Source organism: Neovison vison, chromosome 12 (assembly GCF_020171115.1).
Source record: "Neovison vison isolate M4711 chromosome 12, ASM_NN_V1, whole genome shotgun sequence".
Lineage (NCBI taxonomy): Eukaryota > Metazoa > Chordata > Mammalia > Carnivora > Mustelidae > Neogale > Neogale vison.
In genome coordinates this window covers 59,802,861-59,815,000 of record NC_058102.1, presented here as the reverse complement: position 1 = coordinate 59,815,000, position 12,140 = coordinate 59,802,861, and the positions used below count along the sequence as shown (strand labels likewise).

At 36.8% G+C, this 12,140-nt stretch overlaps 1 protein-coding gene across 1 annotated transcript in view; it reads left to right on the top strand.

Moving 5' to 3' along the window:
- LMO3 (LIM domain only 3) overlaps nucleotides 1–12,140 on the top strand; it is a 54,280-nt gene that overhangs the window by 50 nt on the left and 42,090 nt on the right. The window contains 3 exon segments of the mRNA XM_044228178.1: nucleotides 1–46; nucleotides 48–123; nucleotides 4,902–5,115. The exon segment at nucleotides 1–46 is cut by the window's left edge and continues 50 nt beyond it. Of these exon segments, the coding sequence (XP_044084113.1) occupies nucleotides 1–46; nucleotides 48–123; nucleotides 4,902–5,115 (336 nt within the window).

Here is a 12,140-nt window from a genome sequence, read left to right as displayed (position 1 = left end):
AGTTCAGGATGAGCCGCAGCATTTCCACACCCCTGACTCCTGGGAAAGAGAGGGGCAGGCAGAGTTTGGAATTAGGAGAGGTTCACTCTGGCCTGGCCCGTTGGAAGGGGATTCAGCGCTTAGGTGGGTTCCGGACCCACTCCTTGTACTTGCTGGAATTCACAGCCCCCCTCCCCCAAGAGTTGGAATTGCAATCTTTGGGTTCATGTGGACACTCTGCCTCTCCCCACTTTTCCATAATAAGAAAATGTTGTTCCTGCGAGCTGGAAAAGTGACTATTTTCGTAGGGGGTCGGGGGTCGGGAAGGGGAGGGGTGGGGAGAAGGGGCCACAAGAGAAAGGTTGCGTGGAAGAAGGTGCCTATGTCCTACGAGGCTGAGATTCAGACTGATGCAGCACATTTTTACGGGGGCTACCCAGATTGCTGTTATGAAATACAAGTCAGATTTATGATCTTTTTCATATTGAACATGATATGCTATGCTAACGCTGCATGTGACAGTTTAATCAAATCCATTTGTTACCACGAAGCTAAAAGGGGCCGCTGGGATTTTAGGATTACGGGCAGAGTTAGGGAAGCATGTGGCTTTGTCATTCGCCATCATTTTGCACACTGCCACACTGCGAGGGGCTCTGTGTGCGCGCTCTGTCTCCTCTGGCCGCCCTCGTCCCTTGTCCCTTCCCCCACCCCCTGCCGCCACTCCGACCCGCTCCCAAAGTGGCTTCACAATAGTCGGTCCTCGGCGGTGTAGGCTGCGCACCAGGTCCACACTTGAGCTAAATCCAGGAGACCCCCTTCCACTTCTACCTTGGGCTTGGTGCTCAATGCGAAGCTGCTGCAACTCAGGCACGCCTAAGTCAACTCATGCAGAAAAAGGAGAAAAGTTTTGGTAAGGTTACAATCTATCATAGATGCACTTTGCCGGGCGCTCAGCACTCTTGGCTGCTCACAAGCTTTCCTGCTCTTCTGCTTTTGTGTCTTTTTAAAAGATCCGAAATATTATTGTTGTAACTGCTTTGAAAGACTGCTGCTTAAACCAATTAATCTTGCTAGGTGCAACAAATACTGCTACATTCTTTACAAATCAGCCCTGTGTCGCTGCAAAGACACAACCACAAAAGGGATTCTTTGTTAGAGTGTATGTATGTTTCTTATTTTTTTATTATTATTATTTTTATTATTATTATTTTTTTTTGCATGTGAGCTGCATCAAAATTGAACTCAGTCTTGCAAATCTCTTGTTGGCCTTTGCCAAGCACTAGCACTTTGCTGCCATGGTAACTGTAATTAAACTGATAAGAGTGGAAAAATGTCAGTATCTCTGAGCCTTGCAGCTGCATTGGAGAAAAAGGGAATCAAATTGGTTCCCAGCTCCATTGCTCAAAAAGGGGAGGGGGTAGTGGAAGGATGGGGAGGGGGTTGGGAGTTGAAGGGGCAGAACAGAGTTAAGCAGCTCCAGTGCCTGAGATCTGGGGACATCTATTTGCATTGTTGTCCCTTAGGGGGCTGCAGCTTGTAGGGATGCTCTGGGCCAGTGAACAGAGAGAAACAAGCTTTTAGGCCCAATCCAGTTCTCCAGTCAGGTCTGGGGGTTGGGGAGAGGATGAAGATGGGCAGGAGGAGAGAAAATCTTTTGTTTGGTACCTCTTGGCAATCGAATGGCCACGTTGGCCAAATTCTTTTAATCTGTGTCACTGCTCCCAGCTGCAGAACCTGCATTCCCATTTTAGCATCTTTCTAAGGCACCTCATCTCTGCCAACCCCCTTTATGTATTCCCTCTTCCTGTTCCTTCTCCCAAATTGTTCTCTGTGAATCTTCCGACAGGGACAAAATGTTTTCCATTCACTATGTGTAGTTAGTCCAAAAATATAAAAGACTGTGTCTAAGTGCTGCAAATCTTTGATTATGATTATTTTTTTTAAGCCCCTGTGTGTTGTGGAGTTGTGGTTACTTTGTTGTGTTAGCTACTGAAGCTGAGACTGTGCGGATGAATGGCACAGAACAAGGGAACATAATGGAGGCAATCAACCGTTAGGCCGCCTCACAATGCAATCCAGGCAATTAAAAGCTCACCAGAGTTTAAATGAAATGGTTCTACTTATTTCTGCACACCACACTGCACAGGCTATTATTTATGTCTTTTTTTTAATTATGATTTCCCTTAAACTGTCAAATAACTCAGAATGGCAGGGTCTCAGAGGCAATAAGAATTTCCCTCAGAACAATTTACATGCCAATCTAAAACTAGTTATGAGTCCTGATATGCTATGAGCAACTTGTGAAATGTTTCTCGGCTCCAAATGCATAACTCTACCCAGTCCTGCTCCTCTGGACGGTGGCAGTTGGGGGGGAGGAGGGGTGCTGCTGCTGATGCTTTGTGCCTTCTAGGTACATGGCAATGCAGCGACCACTAAATAGTTCTTTTTTCTACAACTGTTAACTTGCATCCTACTGAAAAGATTTCCTCTCCAAGAGCAGTGTGATGATGTTCTCTAAAAGAAGGCACCAGGATGGCATGCAAAATACCAAACTCCTTCAAGCCCAAGGCCAAACAAAAAGTAAGAGTTTCCAATATTAATTGGCCTCTGAGTGGTAAATGAAAATGTCAACACAACAAAAACATTTTGTGAAGACAAGCAGGGTAGTGTTACTTGTGCCAAATGTTGGTATTCCCTGTCTTGGTTGCAAAGTGTTTTGAATAAAGATAGTTGACCTTCTACACTTGATGGTAGTAACTCAACTGAGGGAAATAGAGCTGAGCTACAACTGTAAAGGATTTTAAAATTTGTCGGCTTTGTGATGGGAAAAAATAATAGCCTTAGAAATTGGCTAATTAGAATAGCCACTCATATCTCTTGATGTCTTCACCAGCGAAATACAGAATGTTATTTCGTAAATCCAAATTGCCCCCTCCCTCCAGGTAGATGGTTAAGAGGCACTTGGATATGTTCTGTACTGTAATTAATGGGATTTATTCCTTGTGGAACCTTGCTGGAAGACGGTAACTAGTTCTGATCAAAGAAACTTCATTTGTTAGAAGTTCTGGAGAGTGAGATTTAGCAGAGCTATCAAGGGTTATGATTAATCTACACTAGACCCTCAGCTCCTTCAAAGAAAAGGAATAGAAAGCAGGCTAGAGGAACACCACCTGCTCTTCCGTACAAATCCAGCTGCTCGTCTGCAGCTCTGACTACCACGGCTGTGCGTGTCATGCAGGAAGAACAGCCACCCTGCGTTCTTCCCTGCCATCCTCTCTTCCATTCCTCTGCCAGAGAAGTTCTTTTCTATTGGAAGTTCAGCATCATAACGGTATTCTGTGCAACCCATGTATTATTTGTAGCAAGAAAAGTTATTCGGCTCTGAGGGTACAGTGCCTGGGTGTCTCTTATCAGTGTGATTTAGAAAAGAAAAAAAAAAAAGATCGTGAAGGTTATGGACATGAAACCTTCATCAGAGGGCATCAGAGGAAACTAAAGGAGGGTTAGCTCCTTTGGAGTAGGGGAAGACTCTAAGATCTTAGCTTGGCATTTCTTTTCTTGAAACTGTTTTAAGTGCATCCACATTTGGTGTTTTGTGTAGTTTCAAACTTTCTGCCTAGGAGAGGAAGCATCCTATAGGAACAGGACCTCTGGACTGTAAGAAGACCACCAGATCTAGTACTTGACTGTTGTTCTGTTTTGAGCAAGTCCTTAAACTCTCTTAGGCCCCTGCATCACAATTTGTAAAATGAGGGAGTTAGCAATCCGTGATGTCTGCAGTATTTTATAGTGCTTAGAATGAGTTATTTGATAAATATGAAGTTCTGAATAGTTGGTCCGGCTTTTTTTTTTTTTTTTTTTTTTTTAAGCTGGGTGTTTGACACCTGGGAAAGAAGAAGAAACTCAAAGGAGAATAGCCTTTCATTGAACAAATTTCAGCCAAGTTGTAAAACCTACAGAACCCAGCTAGACTCCTTATTTATGACAGAGATAGATGTCTAAATTACATAAACACCCTATGTCTAGTGCTCTAGAGATATATGCATATAATATATTTATGTATGTATGTTTATGTAATTTATATATATTTAGATTTTACCTTCTGTTGTTTTTTCTTTCTCTTATAAAATAAATAAGTGCGTGTTTATGGTAATAAATTAATCTTGTACTTAGTTTTATATCAAAGCCTATAGTATACAGTGACGGAAGCTGCCATTAACAGAGGCACTGATTGATGTTTTTGTGAGTATAAATTCATTTTTGAAATTTTAACATAAGGAATGATTTTGAAATATCAAGAGCACAGAAGGAAGTATTTGGATGCCAACAAGCAACATAGTACTGGTGAGCTTTTTGGATGACTTTGCTGTGTGTTTAGCTATAAACATCCCCACTGCTAAAGTCAGGTTAGTGTAATCCCAGAAGGTGCCCTCTCTTCCACCAGCAAGCACACAGCAAGCGAATATCTAAGCAATAAAGAAAAACTCGTTCTTGACTCTTATAGACTGTGCACGGACTAGTTTGTTAAATAGCTTTAAGATTGTTAGCCATTCACTCACGTTTTCTTCCCAAAAGAACCCCCTATGTGGAGAATGAGGGACACCACCAAATTATCTAGTGTTGCTTAACTTGGTGTATCCTGTGCTAACTCACTCTATACAACATGAGTATGTTATTTTCAGCACTTTGTATGTGTGACCTTCTAAACGGTTTGACAAGGACTTCACAATGTTGGAGCCTTTTGTTTCCGAAATTCTGTGTGATTTTGGTATGCCCCTCCCGAAGAAAGTCTACCGCTCCTCCAGAAACACAGGATGAAACATGCAACTTGTGTAAGGTCCTTCGACATCTACGGCTTCTTTCTTGTAATCCCAGCTTTTTTTTTTTTTTTTTTTTTTTTTTGCTTTTGTCTCTTCCTTTAGGTATACAAATGCTCTCAGTCCAGCCAGACACCAAGCCGAAAGGTTGTGCTGGCTGCAACCGAAAGATCAAGGACCGGTATCTTCTAAAGGCCCTGGACAAATACTGGCATGAAGACTGCTTGAAGTGTGCCTGCTGTGACTGTCGCTTGGGAGAGGTGGGCTCCACCCTGTACACTAAAGCTAATCTTATCCTTTGTCGCAGAGACTACCTGAGGTAGGAATTATCCTTGCACACCAGTGATGACTGGATTCCTTTTAAAAATACTTTTGTAAGTGTTTTGGTTTTTGGTTTTTTTTGTTTGTTTGTTTCATTTCCTTACTACCAGCTTACATTCCTGAAAGATGTTCACCTGTCAGCCTTCAGAATGTTGCCAGGTGCCTCATATGCAAATTCTTGCTTAAGGAAAGGCCAAGAAAGCCTCCTATCTTAAGTGTTTCCATTTGGCCTGCCCAGAGGCTCCCATTTAGAAATAGGTGATTCCGCTACCCAGGAGGAAACCACCAGCTCATGGCAAGGATGTATTTGGTAGAAATCAGCATGTTAAGTGTTGTATTACGCCCCCACCGACAAGGTAGGCTTAGCTTGACCCAAGAATTATTCAGCTGTCTTCTGATCTTTCTGATTTGCCAAGGAAAGGCAGTTGAAAGTAGCTGCCATTTATTAGCACGTTTATTATACAGTTTTTGAGAACTTTCCCCAAGTGTGAATACATCCCCCCACCCTCCATGGCATTCCAGGTGGTCATTGCAAAGATATCACTGAGCATTAACAGCCTCGGACTTGCCAGTAAGTAGTGTTAGGGAAATTAACACAGTAAAGATCTCCATCATTATGAGGAGATGATAGCCACTCTCCAAACTGTAAACATCTGGGCAGTTTGAGGACAATTCCTATGCTCTTGTTTAAAAAATCATGAAGTCCACTAGACTTGTTTCCCACTCAATACATGACCTTCTGTTTAGGAAAAGTTATTTTGCTTTTCAGGGAACTTTGTGTCTTGAATCAGCTGCAAATTACATATATTAATAAAGTAGGACCTATCAAATTAGAGAAATGATATATGGCATCATTTGGGTTTTCATATTTGATACAATTAATCATTTTTCTAGCCTGACATTAAGCGATTTATTTTGAATTTTTTTTCCTTTATGACACAAAATTTATCAATCAGCCGTAGCTCCTTAACCATCTTGGTTATTTGGAGAAGTGTTTTCTAGGGTACCTGGTGCTTTCCTGTATATGATTCCGTGATTTCTTGGTTTGATTTAGTCTTTAACTAAAAATACCTATCATTTGCTTAGAGGTAGTTTAAAAGGGTGAATCCAGTACTGTTTATCAGATTCTTCTCTTTCCCCCTCCGACGACTGCCTCCTCTGACAGCCTCCTGGCTAATATATGACCACTTGTTACTGGTCCTCTGTGTTCCAAGGGCACAAAATACATGCAGGTGCCAACGATGGGAAGTGACTCTATAGCCAGGATTTCCCTTGTTGTGGCGGCACAACTAATCAGAATTAACTTATTCCGTGAATTCTCTTAGAACTTCAGCCTTTGAACTTTTTCTTTGAAATAAAAAATTTTTTCCTCTTCTCACTGTGAATTAGAGCCTCATTTCCACATAAAGCGTTTGCATTTGCTTTCAGTGATTTAACAGTGCTTCCTAGTTTTGCTTTATCTATACTAACCAATAGTCATGGCTTTTTGACTCTTTTTTTTTTTTTTTTTTTTTTTAACTTTTACATTTGTTTACAACTGCAGTGTGTCAAGTGGATTTATGTAACAGCGATTCCAAAACAAGGAGTTTATATAGTCTGGGCAGATTAAGGTGTTCTAATAAGCAGTAAAGATTAAAATTAAGTAAGATTTAAGGGAAGCATGTTGACATAGCCGGATTTTAAAAATTTATACTTTGCCAGTGAACTACCTGTATCGTGAGTTAAACTGTTTCTTGCAATTGTGAATATAGTAGTAAGCACAGAAAGAAATATGGTACTTGTTTTATGTTGTTATTCTTTATAGTAATAAAAATATGATGTTAAATTGCCATTTGATAGTCCAAGTAAGTGTTTTGTTGAAAACAATTGATCAAAATAGTCTCCATATCAGAAATGCTAAGAGAAATCTAAGGGAAAGATGTTTTTTCGTGACATAACTTAGTTAATTTCCCTTAGGCTCAAGCTTCTAATGTTTGTTAACTTGTTTAAAAAAAAAAAAACAAACCGTTTCAAATCAAAACCCTGGTCCTGACTGCCAATACATTCATTTCTCAGAGTATAATTTCCTCTTAAATTGGTCATTACCACATTAATGGCCAGTTGTTATGTTAACAACCTAAGGATTGTTAACATTTCAAACTAAGTTGGTAACAGCAAGCTTATTCCTTATTTAAACTGAAGGTTTGTTGTATATAATGTGACTTCTTTGGCAGGGAGTAATTCATCAATACTTAAAAATTGTAGAGGTGCAATGGGGGATTGGAATGTGTATAAAACACTTTGTTAAGTGTTGTAGATCAGGCTGCAGATGTGGTATGTAGTTTTAGGTAAGACGTGTGTATCTCAGTGAAATTGTGTCGACATTCAGCAGCGTGTCTCTTACTGGAAAATTAATAGTCTAATTCTGTATGTCAGACAAATACAATTAGGCAAACTTTATTTATAAATTAATTTCTTTGAATGGTATAGTCATTCAAAAATGTTTATTGGGTGCCTGCTGTGTAAAAGACATAATTTTAGGTAATAGATGAAATTGAGAAAAATAAAGGTGTACGTAAAATAGTTACTATCTAATTGTTTATTAATTACACAATCTGTATTGTATTGTAATTGGTGAGCAAGTAATATTCCGTGGCTGTCTTTTGAACTTTTAAAAATAATTTTTTTTCATTTCCTTTAGTTCACATTTCCTTTTTGTATTTTGCACAGTTGATGCTTAACCACTTAAATCCTACTCAGAAGTGGTTTTGTTTTGTTTTTGGTGTTTGAAAAGTATGTAATTTCTTTAAGGTACCAAACAAGCCATAAATAACTTACAGGTTTGTATTTCTCTGTCTAAATCAGTAGGCATCAGCAAATAAGAATATGGAAAATGATAAAGAAAAAACTAGTTTCACCTCTACTGGTAAAGTAGTGACTATAGGTATTATCTTGGGCCAGAAAACTTTTTCAAATCTAGAGAAGAGTGAAATATTTTTGCCAATTGTATTTAACTTCCTAATTAACTTCTGCTTTCAAAAAAGAGGACAAAAAATGCTTCTAGTGCTGAACAATGAGTCCTGAAGTTACCACATTTTGTATTACTTTGAGTAGTGCTAGTGATGACATGTTTTCTCAAGTTCTTTGAATAATGAATACAAGAATTTAAATCATAAGATATTTTCTTAGAGTTATAGAAATGATTATTATGGTAAAGATGATTTCTCTCAATTTTTTTTTCCTTCTTTATGGCACCAATAGCTATATTTAAGAAAAAGAAAGATGATTTTACCATTTATGTACTGAATTCCAGATCTTAACAATTCATTTTCCATAACGGGTCTGTTATAATATCTTTTATTTTTCTGTAGAATCTACTATGCACATATCTGATGAGAGAGAATTTACCAGTTTGTAGGATTGTTCACTGCCTTCAGAAATTCATTAGATAAAGGAACAGGAGGATTGACTTTTTTTTAATTTAATTTTATTTTTTTCAGTGTTCCAAAATTCATTGTTTATGCACCACACCCAGTGTTCCATGCAATGCGTGCCCTGTGCCCTCCATAATACCCACCACCAGCCTCACCCTACCCCCCACTCCCCCAAAAACCCTCAGTCTGTTTTTCAGAGCACAGTCTTTCATGGTTTGTCTCCCCTTCCAATTTCCCCCAACTCACTTCTCTTGAGAAGGATTGACTTTTAAAACTTCCTCTGTCAACATACTTTCTGCCTTAAACTATGAAGCCAATTAGCCCATCAATATTTATACGCCAAGACCTAGAAATGTGTATGTTAAAAAATGTATCCAGAACATTTGTAACTTTTTTATATTTAAAGTTGAACTTATGACAAATTAGACAGGGAAGAATCTTTATTTACACCTTGAACTAGAGCTTACAACTAATAGAATGCCCAAAGTAGATTAATAATTATTGTGTAAATACAGCGGATTTAGTAATGATGTTTACAGGACTCTAGTCACTGCTATCATCCTTGTTTCATTTTGGAAAATATGAAAAACGTAGTTAATGTGTAATCGGAGTTTTAGAATTAAAATGTCAGGGCAAGTGTTAAGAAGTCAGAACCAGGAGAAATAACAAACTACTTGACTTTTCAACTTGGAGGCAGTAAAGAATATCAGAATTTACCACTCAAGAATTTGGGCAATTCTTGCTTGTTGTTTTGTTAAACCTAAAACTTCTTGCATATTTTAAGCATCAAGTCACTATAGCCTGGAGCTTGTATCTCTGAATGGGGTCTTCGCAGAGAATGTATTCAAAGCCATTTGCTGTGATGTGTGGCATGGAAGCTGCTTATATAGCTCTTCCTATAGGAAAAGCTGAAAATGCCTTATATAAAACTTAATGTAATTTGCTATTTTTATATCTAAGAATGATTTGTTTAAAATGAAACTGCCAGGAGAGAACAATGCTTCCTGTGCCACCATCGTTGTCAATTAAGAAAAAGGATTTGAAACTGTTATGCTGACTACAAATTTTACATGCTTTAATATAATAATATAATAACTTTCAAATAGAAAATTAAAATTAAATGCTACATAGAGTATTAATCTGGCTATATAACTCTATTTCACACTAATCAAATCTGGTGCCTCTCAATTTTTATATAAGGTTAAATTTATATTAGTACATAATTACAACCTTAAAAATAAGCACGGATGTGTTGTTTATATTATTTTATCTGACAACTCAATGCATAGTTACTTTTTTTGTGTTGGATGAAGTGTTTATTCTTTTTCTCCCTTCACTGTCCTCTTTTTAAATTAGGCAGTTGAAAATAACTTCCCCAGCAATCACTGCATTATTATTATCTGAAAAATCACTTTTTATTATTGTAAATTCTGAAAATTTAAGCTTTTATACTGAATTAAACTCCTCCCAAATGAACTTTTTTCTATAAACTTTGAGTTTTCTTAATACTTCATTATAATTGCAATTTTTATTATATTTAAATGTATAACCTAATCTTAGTATTATGAAATATTTTAGCGCATGAGTCTATTAGACTCCACGGCCTGTTAAAAAATAGTTATATTCCTTGTAAATGATGTTACCTTATTTATAGCTTTATAAGGAGTTGTGATTTTAAGTCTACTTTTTTGTTTTATCATAGGAAAGCATTACAAAATTCTATTTCAAACCTTTTAAACTGTCTACTATTCAAAGACCAGTACAAATCAGGAGTGATCATTTTGTTTTGTACAATACTTTGAGGAAGTGCCTTTCATTTTAGGAAAAATCAGTGGACTTTATAAGTGACAACTCCTCTGCAACAATCTATGTTCAAAATATTTCATCTGCATATAGAATGTCTCATTTATAAATTTATCTACAATATCTCTCTATCCTTATTCTGTAATGCATCCATTTTCAGCAAATGAGTATTTAACATAACGAATTATTTTAGTTTTGTGAGTTTTGTTTTGACTTGTTTTATAGATGAGATATTTTCACTGAAAATACCTTCGTCAAGAGGTATATTGAAAATATGAAATTGAAAATATGAAAATACTTCACGCTATTTCTATATTCTTACTGTTTTTTTTTTTTAAATCTCTTTATAAAGCATGGAATACTTCAGTCAGGATAGTTTTTACACATAAGATGGATAAGTTAGACATACCTGACTTAGCAGAAAAATATTCTGTTTCTACAAGTATATTTAGGATTAAATGCATCTGGAAGAACTACATTTGAGAATTGCTAAAATTGCTTATTTGGCACTTTATAAATACATAGAACTCTGGGAAAGAATCTCTATTTTTGGTTGCTCTTAGAGTATATCAAAGTAAGCCAGCACTTCATTTATAAACTCACCATTAACTTCCATTAAGTGACTAATAATAAATTTTAATGTTGTGTTTTGATTGCATAAACATAATTTATTAAGGAAACTCATTTTAAAAATATGCTGAAAGTGGTAATTTTGTAAATGGTTTTGATGAATATATGCATTGTAGAAATGTATTAGGTAGTTCAGGTTTTTGCCTCACATAAAAATTATATAACCTAAAAGAGGAATTGCACCAACCTTTAGCAACCATTATATTTTCCTTCATTACCCTGTGAGGCATTGAAATCTTATTTTTTGCATCTGGTTTGAAAATATTTTCCTGTTTCTATGAGAATGTCTTCTACTACTCAAAAGTATATACTGCAACCTCATCCTGTCTTCCAAAATAAATTAACTAACATCTCTCCCTTCAATCAATATAAGAGTTGTTAATGCAGAAGATCTTGAAAACAAGGAAAGTAAAAATAAAAACAGCAGCAGTATCCTTTAATGCAGGAGAAGATCTTGAAAACAAGGAAAGTAAAAATAAAAACAGCAGCAGTATTCTTTCTATCCAATTGACCCGGTATTTTTTAAATGGCGTTTGCATTAGCCATGTTTCCTCAAAAAGGCATTTTTCTTTCATTTTAATTTTTTGTTGGCCTATACAAGTGATTACTCCTACAGATTCATTGAATTTCCCCTTGTTAAGCAGTAAAGAGGTGTAGGTAGGTCTATGCAAGCTTCACATATACATATTGGACTCTGTGACCTTAGAATGAACATTAACTTTTGTCATAATTCACTTTCACTAGATCACCGTCATTCAACAGGCTTTGAAACTTGTAAAATTAGATTCTTGATGTCGGCTAATTTCTTAGTATTGTGACTATAGCACAGACTTATTCTTAAAGGGTGTTCATCATCCTAAGAGGAAGGACAAGTTTTAGAATACTATGGCATGCCCAAGAATATTCCCTTGCGATTTTTATCACCAAATTCTGATTTTCTCAGCTCTGATGGAGTAGGATACTGTCTGTCCTGTATCTGTTTCTACCATTATATCATACTTGTTTTAATGATTAACATGTATTTCCCTTTTCAAGCTATTTATATGAAATTTATTTTGAAGTGGAAGTTTACATTGTGAAGCAAGGAATGTGCATTTAGATTTTTATTTCTTACTTTAAAGTTTGTTGAAGGTTTTGCCCCTTATTATTGATATTACTTGATGAATTTCCTCTAAAG